We start from the raw sequence: 27,993 nt of genomic DNA, 5'->3' as shown, positions 1-27,993 counted from the left end.
GACAGGCGTCCTTTCATGTCCGCTGTTGCAAAAACACACCCCTGATATTTATAAACGCTCTGAGGGGCCGATTGGACTTTTTTTTTTCCTCCGGGGGGGGGGGAGGGGGTGGGGGAGGGGAGGGTGTCCAAAGAAGAAGAGTAAAAAAAATCTTTTATATAATAAGTACATGAACAAGATCAGAAGGTATCCTAGACACCTTTAAAATGCCCTTCTGTGAAGTCAACAACTGGCGGCCTTACCTAGCTTCCTCACTTTCAGGACTTCCACTCTAAACAACAGAGCATGGGAACAGATTTGAAAGAGGAGAAAAAAAAAAAAAAGGTTCTTTATTTCATTTTCCAAACTGGGTGAAAGGAAGAAAAAAAACAACACCTAAAAATACACAATGAAATATGAGCTCATTTTACTGACACGCAGCTTTTCTCTACATCTATAAAACTTGGATTTGTATCTCCTGACAAATATATGGATATATTAAGAAAGAAGCATCAAATTTGTAACATTATTAATTCCCGTGTTGTTCCTTTGTTATTGGACCAGGAAAAGAAAGCCTACTGATAAGGAGGAAACACTTTACTTGCTTTTCGGGAAATTTAAAAAAAAAAAAAATCCCAGCGACAGAGAAAAGAATAATGAAGTGTAGGAAAACTAGGAAGTTGTCAGCCAGAAACAAACAAACAAAAAAAAAACACCCCACATCCACAATTTAAAGGAACATTCCAGTTTCTTAAAAAGTCACACAGATATTAATTCATCACGTGTTAATGCCTTCCCTCTTCCAACTGCCCCGGCACTGCTCACAGCTGCTGCTTCCTCCTGGTGCAAAACACACTTAGCCACGGAGACGTGGGGTCAAAAGCAGGAAGGCACCCGACCAGAGAGTGGATCCCGCGCCTGAGAGAACCACCCACCCACAGGAACCCATTCTTCCCGGCTCAGAGACGATGCAGCATCGAAAGAACCCTCTCATAGGTTTCAAAATAAATTATGGCAATGCCCAGAACAGCATGCTTAGTGAAGGCCAATCTGAACCAGGGGATGAGTCACGTTTTATTTTCACTGGAGCATTTCTTTAAAAAACCCAAATCCTGAATTTTAGTGCTCTATAATACCTTTCTTGAGAAAATTATACATTCAAAAATAGAGGCACCAGTCCTAGAAGTAAATATATAATAATATGTCTATGACTCGTAAAATAGCTTTGAAGCTGATTAAAATACGTTTCGATTTGCTTTGACCAGTATCTTCCAGACTGCGAATGGCTCCCCTGCTCTTATGATATACGCCTGCCTGTGTGCCCCTCTCATCTCCCCACCAGACTTCTTGGGGCGAAGTCCTTTCCATCATCTCCATGCTCCGCCCCCAGCAGCCTGGCCAGCCCCAGGTCCATGCTCCCCACAGGTGCGGAGCACAGTCAGGAAGGGGCAGGATTAACTTTGGGGACCCTTGCTTCCTCCTGAAAGTGCTCTCCTACTTCTGCAGTGAATGCCCTGAATAGGAACTCCCCAATTAGAAAGGATTAAAATGCAAATGATGGCTGAAGTAACAACATTCTAGAATGTACTCAATAAAACTGATTTTAATTTTTTCTTAGAATATAGGTGTTGATGATAAAAAGAGAAAAAAAGAGGATGCTGGGCTTTTGGGGTGGGAAAAAGGTAAAAAATAGGATGGGGTGGCCAGAGAGAGAAAAAGACAAATTTGGCAACCTTCACCATTTTGACCTAAGCTTAGCTCTACTCACCTTCAATAAGGGGAAAAAATCACAGCTCTGTCTAGAGATGCATCTTTATGTGTATATTGTATGCACTGTCTCCTATTAGTATTTTCTTGCTTTTTAAAAAATTAAAACATTCCAAGAGTATTTGAAGGATCTCTTAATCAAGGTACTAGTAAACATAAAACACTGGCAAGGGTGGGAAATGGAAAAAAACAGTATCTAGCAGAGAATCCTTACCCATATTGATACATGTATAAGGACATCTGAAATGATCCCTTTCTGACGGAATGTAAATTCCTGCTCAAGTGGTTATACGCCCAAACTGTTTCTTGAACTTTCCTTCTAAAAGACTTTTTCTTTTTTTTTCCTAGAAGCAGAACAAATATAAACTACCATGCTTGCCCGAGTTGTCCAAAATCCCAGGTTATGGTTTTGGACTACCAATGACACTAATTCATGAGGTTTTAATGGCCTGAGCTGATGGTGCCCACCCTCTGGATGGCGGGTGGAAAGAGCGCGCCTGGGGCAGAAGGGACAGCGCCTGCTCCTCTCAGGAAGGGCCCTGCCATGGGGAGAGGGGTCCCCACCAGCTCCCTGGGCAGCAGCTGAGAGGTCTCCTGCACGCACTCCTGGTCCTCTGCTCACGTCAGGAAGAGCCTTTGTGGGCCAGGGTTTAGGCAGACACAGCTGGGCAGAGCGGCAACTCGGCAGCTCTGGGTGAGAGAGCATGCGCCAAGCCCTGGGAATAACGGAGAGGTCGCCTACAGCCAAGTCAGAAACCACAAACACGCAGGGACTGCTCGGGGCTACCAGGAAGCTGAAACATTAACCTTCTAAAGGCAGTCCCTCCCGCACCACACCATTCCAGCACCCCTGGGAGGTAGAAACAGACGGCATTAGGGTGCTTTTAACAATAACAGCAAGTATGTTTTTAAACATATATACCGAGGATGTAGTCTTTAATCTCAAAACAAGCACACGCTTGTAACCAAAACGGCTCAATGGCACTTTCTGGAAGTCCTGCACTCACCTGGGCCTGGGTGTAGGAAGACGAGAGCAGATAGCTGGGCTACACACAGTGCGGACAGAAGAGAGGGCTTGAAAGCACAGGTGAGGAGTTAAAGCAAAGAAAGGGGGAGGCCAATCAACGGCACAGAATGTTATCGGCTGTTTACCTATAACTGTACAGAAAGCCCCCTTCTAAAGGTCAAACTGGAAATTTGTTTTTACACCATTTATTGATTGTAACCTCAATGTGGCTAAATAAAATGCTCCTACACACACACACACACACACACACACACTCACTCTCTCTCTCTCTCTCTCTCTCTCTCTCTCTCTTTGCACTAGGATATAAACGATTTAACTGTGACTTTTCTGCTGGGCACATGAAATCACAAACAACCAGAAGGTCACTGTATGACTTCCAACAGTTAAAACGCAGGTATAATTATTCTAGCAACTGCTCCTCTCCAGCTGGTCTTAGGCCAAGTTCCTTGAGTTTCCTGTTTTGATTTCCCAGATCGTCGAATCTGGTATCCGCCTTTTGGTAGGCCTTGTTTCCCCCTGTACCAGTTTATGGAGACATCAAAACAACAAGTTTGTACCTAAAACATTAAATTCTACAAGACTGATTCGGCTGTCAACCAGAATGAAAAGTCTACGGCGTATGAAAATAAATAACTTTGTCTACGCGTTCTTTCCCCAGGACACTGCTGGAATTTAAAATGAAACACATATATTTAAGATTTCCAAGTCACTTTATCTATATGCTCCAAAAGGGGAAAGATAGAGCGTATTATCAATCTGTGGTTACTTTTACAGAGAGGGGCGACGGCAACACAGAGTTAAAGTTGCATAACGGCCTGGCTGGCGTCCGTAACCAAGTCGCTGTAATGGCACGTGGACAGCCCCAGGAAAAACCCAATCATCTGGGGCCTTGGTGGTAGAAAGGCCCTTACCCATCTGGAAGATCGGGTTAAACAGCGACTTATTTGGCCAAGGGAAGGACTGGTGTTTCCCAACTTGATAAACAATGTTAACGGAATTCCTCAAAAATGCTTTAAAAAAATATTATGTAGGAGCTAAAGTAATGCATTCAAAAGCATAATACTGGTGTGGCTGCCTGAGAAAAACAGAGTCTGGGATGAGTGTGAAGCACGTGGCTAACTTAGAAATGAGGAATCGGTGCACATCACGTCCTGCAGCAGACAAGGCCCAGAGGGTCTTGCTTCAGGATAAGAAACAGCGATGGGGAGGGTACATCTTTCATTGGTAGTTGTGTTCATATATTCTATTATCAAGGATTACATAACAACAGTCTTGAAAGGCCAAGTGCTTCCCAAACTATATGTTTTGTCCCCCTAACTATATAAACCTCATAAAACGTACAAAACCCACCCATGCTTATCCACCCTTCCACGGATATGTATAGTACCGATCAGCTGTAAGGACCTTATCAATGTACCCCTGCTATATCATTATGCAGTCCACAGCAGTCACATTTTGGGAGAACTCAGAATTTGACTCTCAGTATATCTACCTGATCCTGTGGCAATGATTACACTGAATCACTGTTACTATAGTTAATACCATAGGGAAGATTTGGGAATAATGACATTGAATACCATGCAGATCAATAGAATTGTAAAAAAAAAAAATCCACAGACAAAACATGTTAGCCATATTTCTCATGTTTAGCCAAGTGCCAACAGGTACACTTACAGAAAGGGTCATGTCCACTAACAAGCATCCAGTCTTAGGATCCGCTTTGTTCCTCACCACGTGACCCTGTGCATGTGCTACGAAATGCCTCAAATTGCGTTTTATTTTCATATTTACTTGGAAAAAACGTTTAAAGACTTGCATAATGAAACCATGACTAGGTATTAGCCTCTGAAGTAGAGCAACTTATAACAAGTGCTTTGCTTTTAAAAAGGAAAATAGCGGAAATCGAGTCAGTCCAAGGACCACTTAAAGGCACGCTGCTGTCTCACACCAGCACAGCGAACACCAAGCGAGGCCGGTTCACAGAAACCCTCTGTGGCTTTCCTCAAAGTCCCTGGAAAGCCCAGCAGTAGGACTTCCCCTGAGGGCTCGCTGGTGATCCAGACCCCCCAGTCCTAGTCCAGTTCCGGTAAATCTAAGTCTCTACGTGACCATCAAACTCTCTCTCAAAGAAAACGAGGAGGTTCCCTCTGTGCCCGACACCCAGGCCTCACTGTGGACCTGGAGCCCCACGTGGGAACACGGGTCGGGCGGAGCTGGTGCGGCTGTCGTCCCTGGACTCAGATCAGGAGAGGCAGCAGACTGCTTGTATGGGTCAAGAGGGAATTCTGTTGCACTACCTCACGTCTACATTTTATTCTTTTGTCCACATTATTTCCCTTCCTGTGTTTCGCTGTCACATCCATGTTTCTCTCTATATATCCCTTTCCTTTCCTCTCTCCCCAAAAATAAATTTTAAAAATCTAAAAAATATAAATAAATACAAAATAAAACCTCAAGCCCATGAGACACATGCAGTCCAATTACATACCAACTCCATGCCGTTGTTGCATTTACCTACAAGGCTTCTGGCTTAGGGTTTCTCCCCTATTCACTGCGTCTGTCTCCTTCCCAGCACTGACTGCACGGTCAGTCGCTGTAAGTACTCTCTGGCATAGCCCTCAACCTCCATGCCCCTCTCTTTCTCTAGGACTCACCAGGAAAAATCTAAACCCTGGTGAGACCCACCTCTCCACCTCCAAGACATCTGCTGCCTGGCCGGAGAAAAGGCACACGCCTGTGCTGGCCAGGCTCCCTGCAGGTGGGCAACCACTGGCCTGAAGTAGCTGTGGGCGCGAGCAGGCGACCCTAATGCATTTCCCTGCTTCATTGGCTCGTCCTCTCTCTCAGATGTCTGCTTCACGTTTTCCCTCCCTCCTCAATTTTTCATACCTCTTCTTCCACCTCACCGTCAGCTGGCCTTGTTTCATTCATCTCTGAGACACAGGAACAATTTTGCTCCTCTTCCTCCTCAAAGACTCTGCTCCTGCAATTACCATCACCTTTCTTACCGTACTGGTCTCTCCTCCAAATCGTTCTTGTCATCAAACAGGCTGTAACACCTCCCGTAGTTTTAAAGTCTCTTTGGACCAGTGGTCGCCAATTGGTAGTCCATGGACCACTGGTGGTCCGTGAGGTCCAAAAGGTTGGAGACTGCTGCTCTGGGCCTATATCCCCCCCACCCCCCTAAAACAGTCACCCCATTTTTCAGTTCCACCCTATCACAAATATCTCAAAAGAGTTTTCCCATTCTGTGGGAAATCATTCTTCTATGATTTCAGGTTAGGAACCCCAGAATCATCTTTGTGCATTTTCACCTTTCCCTCAAGTTAGATGGCACTGTAGGTGTTTCTGTCAAAGTGGTGAGTACCCACCTCCTCCGTGCTGTTTCCCTGATATACCCCTACTCTCGCCTCCTGTGGCGCCCCATCTAAACAACCAAAGCCACTCTCCAACGAGCCTCCTCACTGCAGCCTCTTGCCCACTAGCATCACCCCTCCAGACCCAGTCTGCCCATCACTGACTTCCCCATGCCCTGCTTCTCCCTGCTCATAACCTGCAATGGTTTCTGATAGCTCCCATGACCCGGCTTACATTCCCTGCACAATGATGAAGTCGTTTCACAATCTGGTCCCAGCCGGCCTCCCATCTTTATTTCCTATTAACTATCAACATCACACCTTGCTGTTTTAGACTAGTTCCCCAAGTGTCTGACATGGAAGTCATGCAAATCTCACGTCTACATTTTATTCTTTTGTCCACATTATTTCCCTTCCTGGATCCCACCACCATCCAAATTTCAAGTTGTTCCAAGTGCATCTCCTCCATGATACCTTAGGGACTATTAGTATATAACAACCATGAGGCTATCTATATAATAAAAGCATAAGCGACCATTACGGCGGAACGACCAGAATGACCGGTCGCTATGATGCGCACTGACCATCAGGGGGCAGACACTCAACACAGAAGCTGCCCCCTGGTGGTCAGTGCGCTCCCACAGGGGGAGCTTCGCTCAGCCAGAAGCTGGACTCACAGCTGGCGAGCACAGAGGCGGTGGTGGGAGCCTCTCCCGTCTCTGCGGCAGCGCTAAGGAACAGCGAGCTGAGTGGTAAGGAGCAGCGAGCAGTAAGGAGCAAGGGGTCCCGGACTGCGAGAGGGTACAGGCCAGGCTAAGGGGACCGACCCCCCCTTCCCCTCACACTGGGCCTCTAGTTAGTATATAATTCCAGATCACAGTTTTTTGGCCCTAAGCTCCTATAGCATTCAAAGTGTTCATTGCTATTAATGAATGAAACTATATACAGTACTCTATTTCCACTAATTCTCTCATATGCAATGTATACTTGAATAAAAGTAGAGCTTTTTCTTCAAAATTGTTTCTCAGAAAAGGGAAACCCCCTACAACTGACTTCTTACAAGAGCTCAAATACTGCAGGCTGCTGTATTTTGAAAAACAAAGTACTATTTGTAGAAGATACATTAACTTTAAGTGACCTCAACCAATCCTATTTCTGTATTATATAGAGGCCATCTGACAGAATCTGTTAACAAGGGGGGGGGGAAAGGAACAGAAATTTAATCAGCTATAGCAATTATTCCTGAGAGAATGATCTCAGAATTGGAAGTGCTGTATCTTGTAAACAGCCTTTTTAGAATCACTTTGAAAATCAATGCAGTTAAATCCCCACATTGTCAAGACCATAAATATACACCTAACTAATTAAAAATGCAACAGTCCTGGTTTTATGTGAAAAGATACTGTGTTTTAGGACAAAACCTCTTGTGGTAACGTGGATTCAAAATCTGTTGTATCTCGACAACTTAAGATGGTAGCGAGGAGGGTGTGCCCAGAGATCGGGTGTCAAAATGACTTGGAAGGTGGTCTAAGCCAAGGCATTGACAGTGATGCATCTGAAACATTTGAATAACACACTGTGGTGAAATGTAAGAATGGCAAAAACCAATCATCTAAATTGTTGTACTTTATACCATGTGGTTTTAAATATGTATGAGTAACTGACTTAATAATTTAAACAGACATTTGACCACTGCATCTACATCCTTGAAAGTTACATACTGAAGTTGGCAAAACCCTATTTTTAGGCAGGAAAGCGGGGTGGGGACAGGGGTGAGCAAAGAGTCAGACAGTAAAAATGAGTTCATTAACAGACTGCATTGTCTAATGTCATGATGTGACTGAAAAAAAGACTTTACATGGTTAGTCCCAGGCTTCTTAGTGAACTGCTGCGTGGAGCTCAGCTATCCCATTTCCAAATTCAAGGACTAGACTAAATGTTATCTAAGACCCACTGTGGTTCTAAGATTTTATGCCTATTGTTTTCCACTATATTATATTCTCTTTTAATAACTCAACAGCACTGGTACATACAAATAGATGTTATCTACAGACTGTTATAAATTTCTTATTCGTTACTGCCATTTAACATGACCTGGAAACTTAATGCAATTCAAGACGAAAGTCTTGCTCTACTGCCCTCATGGGTTTGACTTTGGACCTTGAAAATCGTCGGTATTTCATTTCAGAATGGCATCATGTTAGAGATAAAAGGTATATTTAAGCGTGTCTCGTTCAGTCCTCTTTTCTCCCTAGAAGAACCTGGAGCAGAGAGAGAGTTCAGGGACCAAGTGAGACCCAAGCCCAGGCCTCATCCTTTGTTAATTCTGCCACGGCACCAAGCTCTTGGCATGCCACTTGTGATTACTGTAGCTAGGAATCATATTTTCAAGTCCTCCATCTTTCTTCTAGGTAGCATGCATGAATGTACAACAGCTATGAGCCATATTCATGTAATTTTCTTGTTATTTTAATATGATTCCTGACTTCATTCTAGAGGTGAAGTACCCAGCAATCCATCCACACCTACGTAATTTTGCCCCATGGCAAAACCAACCAAAGCCTTCAATCGTCACCGCACCATTCTCCCATCCCAGCTCAAGAGAGGATGCTTTCTTGCCAGATGAGCTGCATTTCTAATTAGCACTCTCCTCATGGAGCATCTTCCTGTGGTAAATCAAGCGGAATGGACCAGGGGACAACAGATGCTGATCTCAAGCACACCACTCGCGAAAGCTCCATTACGGGGAGGTGACCTAGGCAAGCTGGCACCAGCTGCCTTCTTCATACTACCATAGCATTATCGGGCCACGGCTCCCAGGAAACACACACACACGTGTGCGCACACACCCCATCACGTCAGCACCTGGTCAACTTGATGCATCTTGTCTGGGGTTATAAAAGCTATCCATCTCTGTGAGCCTGTCTTTGCCTTCCCAGGCTCAACAACTGTCACTGCTCAGGTTCCGCGATGCTAAGCTTACGACTGTGAAAATGAGTACTTACCCTGAATCCTCTTTAACGCCGAAAGACACAGATCCTTCCTCGGAAACTCAAAGGGGTTGTTGCAGTTCCGAACGGTGACACATTCGCATTTCCCATTGATAATATTGCAGCCGGAGACAAGGTTTTCTTTACATGGTTCAAAACCAAGCAGTTGGTCATCATCCCAGTTCTCATCTGTGAAACAATTAAGAACCACATAATGTTTGCTTGTTAGCTTCCTTCAAAGAAAGGCCTGTTGGAAAGCAAAAAATGTGCAAGGCTGTCAAGATTAACATCCGATTTGGGCACCTCAATTTACGGAAGGCCGTCTGGCTGCAATGTTACAAATGAATGAAACCCAACCTCCTGATAACTGAGGAGACTGAAATACAGCCGCCCATGTACTAGTAGACAAGCGTTTGGGATAAATAACCACTGCTTCTCTTATGTGTTATGATAATTGAGATTCCTTTAAGATTTGAAACACAGCTTCCTGGATTTCCCCATGTTCAATCAAACGACTAGGGGTCACATCAGTCAATCTACAAAAGTATTCCCCAAAAGCCCACAATTTTTTACGCCACCTGATAGAGACCACCTTCGGGTTTAAAATGGCTCTCAAACTTAATACACCAAGGCAGGCAATAAACATAAACAATCAGATACCAGCAAGAGTTAAGAACGGGATACCATGGCGGAGACCTCCTGCAGTGCATTTCAGGAGCGATGCTAACACCCATCACTAATCACGACCAAAGCCAGAAGGACAACAAAACCAAGGACTACAGCCTGGTGAGAGGCTGAGCTAGTCCAATTCCGAACCCAAGACCGAAGCCGTGTGCTGGTCACAGAATGGAGGCTGGAAGCAGCGGACGATTAAACCCAGCTTCCACGGGACCCAGCTCACACAAATGACACAAAAACGACAGACAGTAGACAGACCCAATCCGAAATAATAGTCCTCGGAGTTGAAACACCTCCTATAGGAAACCAGATTATTTCTCTATGAATCTCTGGGTCGTTATGTGGGTTTCCCCCCCGCCCTTAACGTTATCTTTACAAGATACCTTATCGCACCTCTAACTGGGTACTGGCTGTTAAAGAACATGTTTCTGATACCATATCTGAAGAGAATTTTTTAAAGTGCTTGAATTTAAGATCCCTTAAACCCGTTGCTCAAACAAAGGCAAGTAGGAAGCCATCTTAAGAATGTGTTTTCTCGAAGATGGTGCAAAGGAACAGCCATGATTTTTATGGGGCTAATTTTTACTTCTGGTGACATCGCTGATTTACTGTATAAGTTAGGCGAAAGACGTGCTTTCCTACACCAAAATAAGTAACTTTCTGGTCAAGGGGTCTTTGGAAGGATATCACTTAGAATGTAAAGAGCTGCAGCATGATTCTTTGAAAAGGGAGGATAGAAAACCTCCTGTGTTTTAATTTTAGAAGCTCAAGCTCATAGGAGATAAAAGGCTTAGCTCTTCGTGAAATGATTTGAGAAGCTTAAACAAAACCACACTTTATATCTGTTTTAATGTTTGTTTTCCTAGGTATCTGGTCTTCAGAAATGACCATGTATATATAACATGCACACACAAAGGTATAGTCCTATCATCAAGACAACAGCGAAATTACTACATTACTCTGAAAAGGAAACCAGAAAAGAATATATTGAAACAGTTCAACATGGAAAAGTGGGTGATCATTTTTATCTTCAGTTCTGATAAATAACAGAGCAGCACATGTAAATAATTTCTTATCTCTATATTTAACTGTGGGCATGCTATTCAGTACCACCAGCCTCATCAAGGTAAGTGACATTTGCCACGAAGGAATTTTTGAGACCGTATATTTAAATGTGTAACTCAAATAAAGTTCAACACCAGGAACTTAAAAACTTCTAAAAAATCCAAGTAACATTTGAACCACTAAAAAACCATACTTCTCTTCTTTCCCCTAGTCTGAGAAAAACTCTTTATTGGTATTTTTATAAATATGTGCAATTAACATATCCCCAAACGGAATGGACTCTGATGCAGATTTTCCCCCAGAATAAACATCCCTTCCCTTCATTGTAACTAGAACTCCCTGAAGTCATCCCTTTCCTGAACTACAACACCCTCCACCCAGACCCCCGGCCACAATTCTCCCGTCCCTCCGCTACCCCACCATTCCCCACGCTGTCTGTCCCCACAAACATCTTCCTCAAAAAAACCAAACCTGCTCAGTGGTCCAAACTTCTTACTGAGTATAGTAAGAATAAGAACATAAGGTTCTTCATGATAAGTCTTATACCTACTTCTGGACTCCTCTTCCACCAATCACTCCCATGCCTGCGTGCTCTAAGCCCACCGAGATCCTCACTACAAACCATGAGTAATGCTTCCATGCCTTTGCTCACGGAGCACCATCCGCCTAGACACCTCCTCCTCTTCGTCCTCCGATAGTTCCTATTCGTCCTTCCAGACCCAGTTCCAATTACACCGCTTTGAGAGTCTTGTCCAGCATTGAGCTGCTCCACCCTCCATGCTTCTGCAAACACCTACATAGACCTTTGTCCCCTACAGTGATGATTTTTTTTTTGTTAGGCCAAACTTCCTCTCTAGACAAAGAGTCCTGACCAACGGAGCCGGGTCTTATCCGACTTTGAACCCCCTTAACCACAGAATTTAGTATAGTGTTCAATATCTATCTATCTAAACTGGTATCTATCTAATATCTATCTATCATGTCACTGGTATGGTCAATGCAGTTATCTATGTTTTTTCTTTTAACAGAAAATGTGTTGTTTAAAAAGTATGTCTGTATATACACGCACACACATACATATAAACATCACAAGGAAAGCTATGTTTCCATGTAAAGAGTGTGTCTGCACAATGAAAACCGCCTTTAAGACGCGGATTAGAAAGGCATCCGTGAGGCACGCGTTCTGAAGAAATGCCTGGGCCCACGTTGGCACTTTCCTCACAAGAAACCGTCTATCACCGGGCTGCTTCCCACTGCGGCTCTACCACTCCCACCTCTCATCACCTGGCTGCACCGGCGGCCCTCCCACGGAGTCCCTCTCGGAGCCAATGGGTTCCACTGCCAGATGCTTTCCCGGCCTCCCCACAGCAAGGCCCTTCCCCCCCCCCGCACAGGGAGGCAGGATGAGAAGGCAGCTGCCCTGCGCGCTCTCCTGGCTCCTCACTGCTGCCGGCTTCGCGCGCAGCCGCAGCCTCTGGGCGATGGTGACAGCGTCTTGTCTTGAAGCAGCACGGGAAGCCTGAGGTCCCCAGGAAACGCCGAGGCCACCCTGGCCGGTCAGGAAGCATCGGACTCTGAAGCCAAACATGTCCTATATGCCTTTATCTTCTTTTTCGAGAGAAACCCTCTCCATTCTATGTCCCCATCCTAATCAATACTTGGTTTTTCTTCTTGGGAAACAGTTCCTTTGGCAACCACCGCCTTATAGGATCAAACACAACATGCTTCTGAGACAAATGCTATTATGTTTTCCTATTACAGGGCATTATTCTTTAAAACCACTTAACAGCCACAACGTAGCCGAAGGTTTGATCACAGAAATCAACTCTGAGCCCAGTGGAGCTGCTGATGGCACCTGGGAAATTTGAGGTTATAAAATCTCTTTCTCCCTAAGTAAATCACACACACACACACACACACACACACACACACACACACACACACACAGCGCCGGGATCCAGGTTCTGGTTCTCTGTCAGATTCCTGGTTTCTCCATGGACCTGTGGGGGTGGGGAGGTGGGAGAAGTTAAAAAACAATAGTGTCTTCCTGGTACATCCATGTGACAAAAATTCTCCCAGCCTGAAAGCTCAAGGCAACTGAGATAACTCTGCAAGTGTTTTCTTTTAAATATATTTTTTTCCATTGATTTTTAGAGAGAGGGACAGAAACATCGACGTGAGAGAAACTCATGGATTGGTTCCTCCTGCACCAGTCCTGACCAGGACCTGAGCTGCAAGTGTATTTTTAAGCGTGTAACTTCCACAAGGTGCCATATGAGGACGTTATTTTCTCTAAACAAAAACATGAGAGACACCTAATAATTTCATGTATGGATTGAAAACCGTGCGTGTCCCAATAGGTCCCAATATGTGGGTACTACAGTGAAGAGCCAGTGATATCTGGCTGCTAACCTAACGTCGCCACTTGGGTGTTTACCAAACGCCTCGAACTACGATGCTTCTCTCTGGAGACGGCCACCGTGCTCAAGTGGGCCGCGGCACAGTGACCCCACGTGGATGTGCCATCTCCTCCCAGGGAACATTCATAAGATGTGTCATCAAAGGCTGAAATGTAATGACTTGTGCCGCTTCAATCACGGAAATTCTTAAGGGAAATTGATTTTTTTAATGCTGTTTATTATCATGTCAGTAGGATTTACTACAAGTGCGTGGCGGGGACAAATGCAAGGACCGACTGGCAGAGTTTATACACGTGCGCTATAAAACAAAAAGCATCTCAGCTTCCATGCGTGCTAAGATGCCAGCCGTTTTACCACCATCGCTTTGGCATCACCCGTGCAAATGCTGACACAGAATAAAAACAAGGAACATTTAATAGGACTATGAAATACCTTTGACCTCATATACTTGGGCTCCCCCAGGTTCTGGGGGCCCACACTTTGAGAACTGCTGTTCTAGAACAAGAGCATGTCTTACTGGTATACCTGGGCCAAGGCAAATAACAAAGCACACTCTGGGTACCTCTTCTCTGAAGTTACCACTGAACCATAAAAACACATGTGTGTTTTTTAATATATATTTTTATTGATGTCAGAGAGCAAGGGAGAGGGAGAGAGAGAAACATCGATGATGAGAGGGAACCATTGATCGGCTGCCTCCGGCACACCCTCTACTGGAGATGGAGCCCAGAATGCTGGGCATATGCCCTGATCGGGTATCGAACTATAACCTCCTGGTTCATAGTTCAAAGCTCAACCATTGAGCCATGCCGGCCGGGCAAAACACATGTTTCTTTCATGTGAAGTAGCTGATACAGAACTGGTAAACAGGAAAAGAAAGGCAGGATAATGCAGAAGTTGGTGTTGGTTCATAATGTGACTTTTTTTGCCAAGTTTTCTCATGATTAAAGGAAAAGTCTTAGCAATAAGAGGCCACCTTTAAGAAAAGCCTGATAAGCTTGTTTAAATTCCTTCCTTTAGTGCCAGAAACGGCTGCTCTGGTGCCTGAACCTTCCACTACATTAAACTGCCCAGGGAGGTTACAAGTTAGAACAAAAACACAGAGCCATTTTCTCCGTATTTAAAAATCATGAGAAGATACTACCCTTGGGTTTTCCATTCATTTCAGATGAACCAGGTCTCCATTAAAAGTGAGTGACTTCCAGGCCCCGTGCCCCGCAGGAAGAGCAGGAGCTCGGGAGTGGCTGAGGCTGTCAAGGACGGGCTGCAGGCTCGGGGTGCAAGTGCCACCTGGGGCGTACACCTGTGTCCGTGTTTCTATTTGAGTTCTTCTTTATATTTATCCTGTGCACACAGTTCCATGGGCTCTGAGCGACCTGCCCAGCCCTATTTTCCTCAGCAGCTCTCCTCTCTTTAGCGGAGTGAATGATTCTGCCGAACGTGCTTTTTGTTCTAGAAGCACACCTGTGGCGTCGAAGCAAAAACACCTGTCCTTCCAACAGGCATATTCTGTCCCAACCTGGACTCGGTCTTTCCGCCCACAAAGTCTGTTCCAACATTTCCTCCTTCCATAGTTGACACAAAAGGTTTTAAAAGTCTTACTGGTGGTGAAGAAGAGCTTCAATCCTGAGTAGGAAAGGGGGTGTTGAAAAGAAGAGGGCGTGAAGGAAGAGGCATCTTGGAGCAGGTACGAAAACACATCCGTCCCCAGATCAGGGAAGCCGCAGTTCCAGGGGACACACCCCTCGGTACCCTGCCTGACTACTCCTAGATGCCACCTCTCTGCCCTTCAAAAGACCTTTCCGTCTGCTTGCTGGTGTCTGAACTCCCCCTAACAGAGCAAAACGCACTGGGTATGACTGCACTTGCTGGACCAAGGGCTGTGTGTTCATCCGAAACAGGACTTCCTGCAGGCAGAAGGCCTTTGTATACTCCGAGCCCCCTTTTCCTACCTTGTATCTGCGTAGGTTAATGGAATTTACTCCAAACCAAGGTATAGCCACGCCCCATTATGTGGCAATCCACTCACCAGAAACATGGGATAGCAGATATTAAAAGGCAAGAAGCAACTCCACAGTACACACGCAGAAGCTCACAGTAATGGAATTCTGCTGGCTGGGGAAAGGCTTCTGGGGACATATATCAAATTAATTCTCCAGCTGTGCACATATCCCCATGCCTAGAGTAAGATGCAAACAGCTAATACTGGCATCTCTTTCCAGGCCAGCCTAGAAGCTCCAGTGTAATGTAAAATCGTGGCTCCTAACTCCCCCAATTCCTGGCGGGCTGTTATCAGGCCTTCAGTTCTGCTCAAGGAGGAATCGGATGCCGTGAGCTTCCATTCTCTCTGCTCCAAGCTTAAGGCGGATGTTCCAAAAGCGGTGCTTCCCTCCCCTCGCGGCCTTCCTTGTGCTGTAATCAGTGCAACGCAGGAAGGCAGAATTACGGTTATCAGAAATGATGCCTGTTACAAGAATGTGTTTTACGGACATTTCCACAAAGTGAAACTATGTTTGGGCATATGTAATCATACACCAGAATGGTCAAAGCCAGAATCTAAAACAATGGAAATCCTAAACTATGCACACAAATACTGTTTGAAGATTAACTCTTAAACCGACATGAACCTCTAAATTATAACAAACATGATCCTTGATTCATTTTATATCCAAGTGGGGAACTCTTTAAAAAAACAGTACTGATCCAATATACTAAATCAGCTTACAGTAAAATATTAATGATAAGCAAATGTTCCATTACTGTAATTTTTGTCAGACACCTTAGCAATACAATTAACGGAGGAGGGCCAGAGATGAACTATATAGGCTGTAGATTCTTCATTCACCCTTCCTTTTAATCATTCATTCCTTTCGATTGTACATCCAGAACTGAGCACGGTGCTAAGGATTTAACCCTCCCAAGTACAATTTTCCATCATTCTAACCCAAACCGTACCAAGGATGTGAATAAAATGTTTCTAGGAATCCTGAACCAGAGGAAATGGTTAAGTAAGGGATGGGTAATTTCCTATTTGGTAGCAGAAGCTACTGGGGAACAGAGAGGCGTTTAAGACAAGACCAGCAGGGTCTCCAAAAGCAAGGAATTCATGGGACAAGATGAGGAGAGACTGGCACTACAGAACCCCAACTCTGTGACCTCACAAGTCTACCGACACCAGGAACTACCCATCAGCCTTAAGTAGAAAAGCAGACAGAAGTGGGGCAGGCCCTGGGGAGGGCCCGGCCCAGGAGACCACAGCCTCAGCTCTGCCGTTAGTTCACAGAGCAACCCTGAACAAGGCGTTTGGCTCTCTAGGCTCCGATGGTTTCCTGACTAAAACAGAGGTGGCATGATTAATACGTGAGGTTCCTTTAGACTTTATCCTCAGGTTTCCTCGACTCTTGCATCTTCGTTGGAATTGCACAATGCTAACAATTTATTGGGAACAGTGTGATAGAATCACCTGCTTATGGTATTTGACTGACAGGTATTAGATGGCTCATGTAAATTTTTCCCACACTGCAATTATTTTGACTGTACCCTATGGTTTCATTTCCTCTGCTTTGAGAATAGGTCCCAACAATTTTAAAGGAAAAACTCAGGCCTCTTCCCCTGCCCAGTGTTTACGTCGTGCTGTACTGGCTGCCTACTCAGGCACACACCATTATTAAGCAATACAGTCCTCTCAGAGCCTGAATATCCCTCAAGACATGTAAACTCCTTGTCTAATCAGCTTGTAAGAACACTGGTTTTCAGTTATCAAATGCACTGCTGATTAAAAATTAATATATCATGCCCTGGCTAGTGTGGCTCAGTTGGTTGAGTGTCGTCCCACGCACCAAAAGGTTGCAGGTTCGATTCCTGGTCATGGCACGTGCCCAGGTTGTGAGCTCGATCCCCAGTAGGGGACTTGCAGGAAGCAGCCGATTTATGTTTTTCTCTCCCTCTCCCTTCCTCTCTCTCTCTAAAACCATTAAAAACATAATTTTAAAAATTAATATATCTTAATTGAGGGGGAAATTATCAAGGAGATTGCTTTATATTTCCTCACTTCACCTAGATATTCTAAAGCGATCCTTGACTAAAGCCAGGTGATTAGTCATCCCTTATGTGCCTTGTCCACAGCGTTTTATTCTCCTACAGAGGTGTGCTTGTGTAAATAAAACTCAGGGACGGGTGTTATTAAGACCAGCCCTATCAAACTTCTCAAGGATAGGAAGTTGGGAAGCAACAGTCTACAAAATAAAATCCAACATCTGGCCATCCAAGTCTTTGGCATGGAATACAAAGCCTGTTTAGATCTGATCCCAACCCACTTGATCAATCTCATCTCGTCCACTCCTCCCCCTTACTCCAGCAATACTTAATGACCGTATGCTCCCGAACTGCCGGGACTCCACGGCTCTGCACAAGCTGTCCTCCTTCTTCTAGAAAGCTCCTTCTCTTGCCTTGCTTTGAAAAGCCCTCCTCAGTCATTAATGCTTTCCCCAGTTTCATTCACCTCCAGGGACTAAATTAAGTTCTATCTCCTCTGTAGGGCTTCTACTGTCTATTAAAATTAGCTCACTCATGGCAGCATAATGAAATGGATCCTCTAATCTCTGCCACCAGAAAGTGGCTTCATTGACGCTGAAGGTTGAGTTTGACTCTTCTGTTTGTCATTGTGCTGTTATAGGGCTTAGCAAACAGTAGCCTGGCAAAATAAATGCCTGCAGAAGGAATGAACAGGAACAGGGGGTGAGAGGACAAGGGGACTTGACTTTATTCAAGGCAATCGGGATCTTTAAGCGCCAGCCTTTTTCTGGAGAGCGAGTTGGGCAGTAAGGAAAAAAAGTCCATTATTCAGAAATAACAGAAGCATCTTTGGCTCTCGGTCTTCCTACTTGTGGAATATTAATACTAACTCACGTTTTCTTTTTACCTCAATACTGTATGAACCAACACTTCCGTATGTCAATAAATACGTATGACATGTCCAATAAGCGAATAAATCTAATATTCCTCAACCATGTCCGATAAATAACAAGTAATAAACTCTATTGTCTTCCTTTCTACACTTCTGTCTATCATGACCATCATTAATGTGACACACGTTAATGCCTCTTGCCAGAAAGGGACTTGTGGGTATAAATAATGCACAGTACCATTGTATAAATATGAATGCGTGCTCTAACCTAAAATCAGCTAGCCAAATGGCCAGGAGCAAAACAGAAGACTAGATAGAAGAATGCCATTTTTTTTCTAGATTGCACTCATCCCAAAGTGTGAACCACGACAGCGAAAAGCATAAACGTGACCAGAATTTCAAACAAGAACCACAGAAATGAACATGGTCCTCTGAAAAGAGGCACTTGGAAGGATATAAATTTTTCATTCTACTAGCTGAACAGTTAGCACAGATGACGGAGCACATTCCACCCCCACGACGAACCTTCTGATCACAGCTCACATTCAGCGAGCCACAGTGTACACGCCAGAAACTACTCTGGGTGCTCTCCACAGACTCACATGTTTGGCTGAGGAGAGAAGCTAAGCAACGTAGGTCTGAATCCCATGGAGGCTGTCATCAAGCATAGGATGGGGAACAGAACAAACAGGTAAGTGGGGTCGTCAAAGGGTTGGGCAAAATTTCAGGTTCAACGCGAGTCCAGAGGACATGAGCATCAGGGAGGAGGAGGAGGGAACACTGCAATTCTCCCATCTCAATGTGTGAAGCCCATGGCATCGCAAATGGACATGGTTTAGACATCCCACTGCCGACGGTCATTACCACCGGGGCGGGCCAGGAGGAGGCCTCTCTAGGACACCTTCTGAGCCAAGAAAAATGGAGTTGCAAGAGCATCTTTGGAAGCATCAGAAGAACTGAAAATCCAACAATATAAATATCATCTCAACCATTCTAGCATTCAGGAAACAAAGGTTTCTTTGTTAAGATGACAATGTCTTCATATACAGTGCAGCAATATTCCTGAGGCCCACATAGTGATTTTTAAAACGTATACTCCTCTGTACATAGCATTAACGAACCTTTTCAGGATAACTTTGTGAAACTGGGTAGCAGTTCTTTTGTAAGGAATGTTTTTACAAATCAGCTTGACACAGCTGTGAACTTTGCCTTCATGATTTATCAGAATTCTTTGAAGTATACCAAGTGGAAGATAAGAAGCAAAAGAAGTGATCAATTATATTCCTAGCTGATCCTTACCACTAACTCCAGTACTGGCAACAATTATATTCCTAGCTGATCCTTACCACTAACTCCAGTACTGCTCTACAAAGTATCACCCTGAACTATGATCATGCTGAAAAGCCCAAACCTCCAAATTCTTCCATAAAGTATGTGTCTCTCTCTGTTTGGTCTTATTTATTCTTACACATTCCCTGAATGTCCTGCTATCTGCTCCCAGTAACAAAGCACAATTTGCCAGCAACAGTCAATGAACACTTGTGTGTGTGTGTGTGTGTGTGTGCACGCACAATTCACAATTTCCTACTGTTTCTCAGTCTCATAAGGGAAAGTTTGATGTGTTTGTTGTCTTCTTTTTCCTAAAACACCATTAAAATTCACATTGCTCCTATATGTTTATGTATGAAGTACTGTTATAAATTAGAAATGAAAATGAGAGAGACAACTGTGGTCTATTAAGGGCTTGTCTGATACATTCATTTAAAGGCATCAAGCCCTTGACATTCATTCTAGAACTCTCCACCTAGACACAAATGTAAAACTGGGGACAATGACAAGCGGGACTCTTGTAGGTCAAGAATGAATACCAATATCTTGGGAGGACTTGATTTACACAGCAAGGATGTGATCCGTAAGATTCGTGTGAAACAGATTGTATACAGTAAATATAGTAAGACCACAGAAAGACTGTATGAAGTCTTAAGAACATGTTTGAAAAATACATTTGCACTTTTCTCACACAAATGGAGCTTCCTTTGTGTAGTAACAGAACCTCTACACCTAAGACACTCAGCTCGCAGTCACTGAGCACTCAGTTGTGGGAGGAAGGGGGAAGCGGGACAGGGGATCTCAGGGATGACCATGCTCCCGCCTGCCTGGAGGGCCAAGTCCGACCCCTCCACTGATCAATGAGGCAGCGCCAGCTCCCCTTCCAGTGACTCCCCACTGCACAGCCAGCGGCTCCTTCCTCCCAGGCCAGGAAGCCTCAGGGCCTGGAACATTGTCCCCCAGGTATGCGCACGGTTCACTCCCTCACTCCTCCAGGTCTCTGATCAAACTCAACTTCTCAGCAAGACTGTGCGTGACCACTCTACGTATTTAAAACTGCAAACCAAACACCAGTGTCCCTCCAGGCCGGTGGGGATTTTCCTCTCTGTTGTTCATCGCTCCATCTTCTGCACCTGGGACAGGGCAGACCATAAGGTAGACACCTTGAGTAGTGAGACACTGGCCTCCTTACCACTGGGCCTCCCTGGTGGCTTTTGGAGGCAGGGGAGCCACACACCCGGGTTTGCAGGCCCATTGAAGGAGTGCAGCAGCCAAGACATTTCTGCTGAGTCCCGGGTCCCCTCTTCTCAGGGCTCTGTGAAATGTCATGTGAGAAAGGAGGAAGGGGGATTAGCACCTTCCCTTCCGAGAGGATGTGGCATGACATCGCCTAATCCTCAGGACAACCCTGGGCACAGGAAGAGTCAACTGACTCAGCGTGGAGGGCTCCAGCTGCAAAGGAAACCCAAGCCCTTCAGGTACGGCGGCAGCTGGGATCTCTCTCCTCGACAGGTGTTTCAGAAACACTCCGCCGCCTACCGTTTCTCTTCTTTTCCCGTGAACACGAGACATAATTTTAAACATCCCCCATGAAAAAAGCTGGCTTGCCTCCCTGGCAAACCTCACGTGCAGTTTGGCAACAACTCGGCCCGACTGTGGTTTCTCCAGGGTTTGTGGGAGGCGGGTTCCGGCCCAGCTCTGCAGCCACAGGCTTGAACCGGGAGGAAGGGAAGCCGAGGACACCAGGGTCCCTTTTCCGGCGGAGGGGCAAGGAGCTGGTGGGGACATCACCCCCTGAGGCTTGGCCTCGCAGTTCTGGAAAATCTCTCTGAGGGAGGTCACTGACCTGATGGAATCCCATGGTCCAGGGACTCCACCACTGACAGCGAGAGAAAGGGCCAGGCAAGTGTCAAGTGGCCTCTCAACTGAACGGGCATCCACCCCCTTTACAATCCTCGTCTCAGCACGACTCTGTCTCACCAAGGGTTACCATGTTTAAAAGCACCGGGGTCGTGCCCGGCTGCTGTGGCTCAGTGGTTGAGTGTCAACCTATGAATCAAGAGGTCACCAGCAGTTCAATTCCCAATCAGGGCCCAGGCCCAGGTGGTGGGCTCCATCCCCAAAAGGGGACGTGCAGGAAGCAGCCAATCAATGATTCTCTCATCAATGTTTCCATCTCTCTATCCCTTTCTTTCAAATCAATAAAAACATGTTTTTTAAAAAAGTAAAAGCACCGGAATCTCAAATTGGGGTGCACGTTTCTTCAGGAGGGTCTTTCCCACCTTTTAACATGTGGCTTCTAACGTGACAAATGTGTCATCTGCACAGTGGCTGGGCATGCCGTATTCCACCTTCACTTTGACCACCCTCCCTCTACCACAGGTTCCTGGGCATCTGCTCGGCTCCTCCCTTCCTCTGAAATCCTTTCCTCCTGACCCCACTGCCCCGCCAGCTCACCCCCTGGAGCACAGCTCTGCGGGAGGCCCCACCCATGAAACCGCCTGCTCAGCCTGCCAGCCCTGCGCCCACCCCCCTGCCCACCTGGTGGCCCTTGTGGTGGCCATCAGCCAGGCCTCCCGGGGCGGCCACACTGCTCGGCACTTCCTTTCCCTCCATCCCACCCCGAGGCCAGGGGGCACGCCTCCCCCTCCCTTGAGTCCTTCCTGTTTCCCAGGCAGGTCCATCCAGGACACTCCGCTGCCAGGGGTCAGAGTGCCACATTCCAGTGGCTTCACACCCCCATGGGGAGGGCTCCGGATTCCTGCGTGGGGGGTGAGGTGGGGCAAGGAGGCAGGCAGGGAGGTAGGGAGGGAAAAGTTCAGCAGAGGTCGACTGGGCCTGCTGTGCCCACTGCTCTGGGACCAAGGTCACGGGGCAGGGAGGGCGACAGGGGCCGCACGAGCTCCCTCCAGGGTGGGCAGGAGCGGGAGAAAGCCCCTCAGCCTCTCTGGGTTTGGAAGGGAGACGAGGCCATCCTGCAGGCACAGTCGGAACTGTAAAAAGCCCACGAGAACACGACCTACTGCTTCGGGCCTCGGTTCCCTCATCTGTAAAATGAGAGGCTGGCCCAGAGGTGCCTTTCTGAGGGCCCTTTTAGTCCGTAATTCTCCAATTCCTGGTACAGCAACAGTTCTCCGACCTCAGGCACCGATGTATTTTTGGCTGAAATAGAATCCCACTTTCACTCAGAAGACAACCCAACGCCTCGGAGAGCGAAACTCTCCTCTTCCGTACCGGCTTCCTCGGCCTCGGACGCACTTTCTCCTGGGACCTCTGTGTCCTTTGCCCTGGCCATCGTGGGCCTCCCACCGAGCCCTGCTGGTAGGCCCTCAGGCTCACACAATCAGGCTCCAGGAAGCGCATTCCAGCAAGGTCGCCCTCGGGACCTAGGGCCACCGCGTGTTGGGACTTGACCACTCAGGCCCCACCTGGACCCGGGGAGAATCATGACCCAGTGCCGCATCCTCGAACCCAGACCTGGGGAGGAAGGAGGAGTGGAAGCCCAAACTGGCCACGTGAGAACAGGTGAATAAGCTGACCAGTCTGGGTGTGGCACCTCCTGCCCCCTGCCCCCCAAGACAGTCAAGCTGACTGTCCTCTCCGTAGGATAGGGGAGTGGGAGAACCTGGCTGGACGACTGGCATTCGGGACAGGAGTCAGCCACTCACCAGCTATCTGATTGATGGGAAGGGAACACGGGAGGGGAGGAAAAGAGACATGGTGCTGGGGCGACGGGGAGAGGGAATAAAGGGAGTAACGGGAGACGCAGCCACGTAGCGCTGCCACTCATGTGTCGGACGACGTCACCAGAAGCACGTCAGCCGGGGTCTGCCTCTACAGGACACGGTGGAGACAACATTCCGCGCGGTCAAAGCCCACCACCTGGACTTGGCAGTAAATGCCATCTCTTCCTTTTCCATAACCACCCACTGCTTTTAACAAAGTAAAGTCTGTGGATAAGATGATAACAATGGTTCTACAAAAAGGTATCCTGATGTCGAGTCCATCTCATTTGAAACAACTGCTTTTACTGAAAACACACACACACACACACACACACACACACACACACACACACACACACACACCCCAAACACAGAAACGGACTGATTTTCACCATCTTCTTGTCAAGCCAGGACAGACAGAACACTGCCTTTACTTACTAAGACCCAGACCCTAGTGAGAGAATGTGTCTTCCAGGTGGTGAATCATCTGGAACTAACCAGGACTTGGACTTTCCCCCCACGTCCATGCCGCCTTTCCTAGGAAAGCGGCCCCGTGCCCTGTGGAGCAGGAGGACCCGCACATCAGCGCCTGCCCAGGCGGCCCTCCAGGACTGGCACAGATGGTCACGCAGAGACGGGCACCGGAGCCCAGGGTGCCGCTCCAGCGGAAGCTGTCAGATGCCCTGACACCACCGCTCTTCCTTTGACGGAGATCAGGTTTTCAATGGGCCGCTTCCGTCTGGGTGAGCGAGACGCGAGGAAGACGGATGGCAACTGTCTTCTCTGTCCTTTTTATAAACGAGGAATCCTTCAAGCCACCTCCGACACAGTCTTGCTACACAAGAATCATACTGCACTCGTTTGCACTGAAATCAATTTATTGTTGTTTTAAAAAGCCAGGGTTAAGTTGTGTTTGAATGAGCGCATGGGCGTGTCTGTTTAAAGCTCTTCCCATTTCTCTGTGGAAAAAGGATAGTTACTATTGTTGTGATACTGTTACGTAAATCATTTTCTGAATCAGTGAATTTTTTTTTTTTTAGAATGAAAAGCAGCACTCACAAAGGACTTCAGGTTCATACTTTTGTCACTTTTGTAAAACCCTTAAATTTTTCAAACTGTAATTTCCAGGAACTGGGTCAAAAACTCCTGTCCCGAGGATCACAGTCCCTATCAAGAGCGCAGAAGGATATATATATTTATATTCTTCAGTTCTTGCTACAATTTGAAATAATATTAGCAAAATTTTTTAAAACTAACTTGAACTTAAAAAAAAAAATCACTAGCTTACCTCCTTCGACCACAGTTAGAGCTGTGACCTTCATCCGGAGAATGGTCTAGACACCTCAACAAAGATGACTGGCAGCACCCTCTCCCCACCATCTCATCTAGGCAATGTGGGGACCATTTGTTCCTTTCATGGTAGGTGAGCAGTAACTCTGAGAGCAAGGCCTCAGTTCAATGCCCCACAGAAAGAGAGAAACAATCATATTAGGTAGCACCTGCCTGGGGGTAAACTCAGGAACAAAACTTCCTTATTGCCCAGCCATCCTGGCTCAGTGGTTGAGCACTGACCTATGAACCAGGAGGTCACAGTTCGACTCCTGGTCAGGGCACATGCCCAGGTTGTGGGCTTGATTCCCAGTGTGAGGCACGCAGGAGGCAGCCGATCAATGATTCTCTCTCATTACTGATGTTTCTCTCTCTCTCTCCCTCTCCTTTCCTCTCTGAAATCAATAAAAATATATATTTTTTTAAAAACCTTCCTTATAAACACTTTCCAGCCATCAGTGTGGTAAGTGAACAAAAAGAAAAAAGTCCCACGATTTACGCATTCACTGAAAGCATTCTTTACTGAGCAACTACTCCTTGCAAGTCCCCATGCTAGGCACTGAGTGGGCTACAAAGAAGCAAGAATATATTCAATTAAAGAGCATCTTTCTACCCACTTCCCACCTTTAAAGCAAACGTAAGTCAGAAAGTAGAGTGAACCCATCAGGAAAGGGCAGAGCCTGCTTAGTATCGCCATCAGACAGGCTGGAGTTTGAGATGTTCCAATAACAATGCTGACTGGAAAGAAAGCACCTGATTAAGCCGTCTTTGCCCTTTCAAAATCACCTCGGGAGCCAGTCAACATTAATCAAACTTCGGACACCAGGTACACGTTAGGTCTGATGAACAAACCTTAGGCACCCGGCGACTGACACCGACTATGGAACGTCCTACTCCCCTGCCCCCCAACCAAGGGGCAAATGTCCTCGTGCCTACAATGCTTTCCTGCAACCAAACAGGACTTTTCTTTTCTGTTAAGAGATGAGGAATCATTTTGCCCACCTTCTGAATATTACTCTTATTCCACGAGACATTTAATGAGGACCTGTTACATATAAACCATAGTGTTCAATGCTGCGGACACAATAACTAACATGGACCATATGCTTACTACTCTGTACCCATTCACAGTTCAAGGGCTTCACGTTCACTTAGGTCTTTCTTACAACAACCCTGACGTGGTAGAAACCGTTATTATTCCCATTTGACCGATGGAAACTGCACACCGAGGTCCAGTGGCCCGGCCAGGAGAACGCACCAGGCAGGACGATGAACTGACTTCGGAGCCAGAACTGTCACTAGTGCACAGTCTCGCCTTTCGTAAATAAAACGGCGTTTCTCCTTAAGGAACCCATCTACATGCCTCCTGAGGAAGTCATGTCCTCTGGGAAGTTCTTCTCGAGACGCTCCCTGACAAATGGGAGCAACATGTGCTAGCCATACAGGGGGGTGAGGAGCCCCAGTGTGCCAGCCATACAGGGGGGTGAGAAGCCCCAGTGTGCCAGCCATACAGGGGGGTGAGGAGCCCCAGTGTGCCAGCCATACAGGGGGGTGAGGAGCCCCAGTGTGCTAGCCATACAGGGGGGTGAGGAGCCCCAGTGTGCCAGCCATACAGGGGGGTGAGGAGCCCCAGTGTGCTAGCCATACAGGGGGGTGAGGAGCCCCAGTGTGCCAGCCATACAGGGGGGTGAGAAGCCCCAGTGTGCCAGCCATACAGGGGGGTGAGAAGCCCCAGTGTGCTAGCCATACAGGGGGGTGAGGGGCCCCAGTGTGCTAGCCATACAGGGGGGTGAGGAGCCTCAAGACTCGAGTGATTCAGGTCTGGGGAGCAGGGCCAGCACTGGGAGCGCCCAGTGCCCCGGTAAAGGCAGCAGACGAGCAGAGCCGTGGCAGAGCTGTGGCGGGGTCCTCTGGGCACTGTGGGCCCTGTCCCCAGGCTGCTAACAGCAGACGGCACCTGGATGCAGGGTTGGGGTTGACCAGGGCAGCGGGGCTGGGTGAGGGTCCTCCTGAACCCACACGGGTGGATGCAGGGCCAGGGGTTCAGACCATGAGGGGAAATCAGTGACCACCCACAGACAGACACAAGATGCGGGCCTGGGGGCGCGGAGTGGCTGCCCTTGCCGTCTTGGTGCCCTGGAGACGGTGTTGCACAGACAGGGCCGCAAACCCCACATCCCACAACTCCAGCCCTAAATGCTACATGGCTCTAGTATTTACATACTGCCTCTTCCCAAGATGCTTGTTGTTCATTTTTTTTTTTTTAAATCAATTCTCCTGGCAGGCCAGAAAGTTGTTTGACTACAAATTCAAAAAGAAAGGAACCCAAGTGGCTGTGGCCGGTACACTGCGGGGAGACCATGGCGACACCCACCAAATGAGATCCAGACGCCGAGCGGCGCCCCTTGCAAGCACGGGCTCCCAGAGGTAAACGCGTAAAGCTGCTATAAACAAATCCATCATAAACAAACCCATGCAGCGTTTACCCCTGGCGAGAACCTCGGAGTCTCCGACCTCCCTCAAACTCTATTTATGCCTTCTCCCCGGTCTCACATCTCAACAGCCAGAAATAAACCCAGGGCTCTCAAACCCCACCCTCCCCTCCTCCCCTCTCCTCCGAGCTGGCCAAGCTCCAGGGCTCCGTGGGCAAGGAAACGCAGCGCTCTCTTCTGCGGGCACGTTCTCCCCAACCCAGGGGTTTCACTCTCCACCCCTGGACAAGGAACAGGCAAGCCAAGGACAGTATCCATGGACGGAAACGTTTAGAATCGCAATGTTCAGACGCTGCTGAAGAGAAAACACAAGCCATCTTGGTTGGTAATAAAGAGCAACCGATTAATGATTAACTGTGTAGCACTGGAGATGATGTCTTGATTCCCACCTTGAAATAAAGTCGTATAAACGGTTACCACCAACGCTGGGCCAATGCATAGGAGAGCCCCAGGCCCCCTCCCTCTCCACAAACCTTTCCCCTGAGAGTGGTCAGCTTTCCCACACCTTTTTATTCATCCCAGAGACACCATTTCAGCATACATGTTCTGGTGGTGGTGGGGGTGGGTGTCAAAGATTTGCTGGGTATGGTTGAATATAAATATCTACTAAACTCTGTGCTTTCATTATTTAAAAAATTGTTGACTTTAGTAGTTAATGTTACTGTCCCATGATATCAACTGAAATTCCACAAACACCCATGGTTAAGCTATTAGATGTGTGATTGCGCCTTCAAATTGTTCAATTCAAAGTGTGCTTGTGTTGAATCAATGCGTTGGCCCAGAAAGGATCTGTTATATTCCCGTTGTGCACACACATTGGCTTTGCTACGTGATGTGGCTTAAAGGAGTCGGAACTGGCACGGTCTCCAACAAACAAGCAGCCAGGTGAAGGGCCAATGTCTCCTGGATTGGAAGTTTTTAACTGGTAGG

The 27,993-nt window shown here is 46.9% G+C and overlaps 1 protein-coding gene across 3 annotated transcripts in view; it reads right to left on the bottom strand.

The window, feature by feature from the left end:
- CRIM1 (cysteine rich transmembrane BMP regulator 1) overlaps window positions 1–27,993 on the bottom strand; it is a 175,937-nt gene that overhangs the window by 127,892 nt on the left and 20,052 nt on the right. For 2 of the 3 annotated variants that reach the window (XM_079792688.1, XM_079792689.1), the window contains exon 2: window positions 9,135–9,308. The exons of the other annotated variant lie outside the window; for it this stretch is intronic. In XM_079792688.1, coding sequence (XP_079648814.1) covers window positions 9,135–9,308 — 174 coding nt within the window. The remainder of the gene's footprint in view (window positions 1–9,134; window positions 9,309–27,993) is intronic. 3 annotated transcript variants of the gene reach the window in all.

This window comes from Cnephaeus nilssonii (genome assembly GCF_951640355.1).
Source record: "Cnephaeus nilssonii genome assembly, chromosome: 15".
Taxonomy (NCBI): Eukaryota; Metazoa; Chordata; class Mammalia; order Chiroptera; family Vespertilionidae; genus Cnephaeus; species Cnephaeus nilssonii.
Note: the sequence above shows the minus strand (reverse complement) of the source record. Positions and strands in the feature narration are given on the sequence as shown.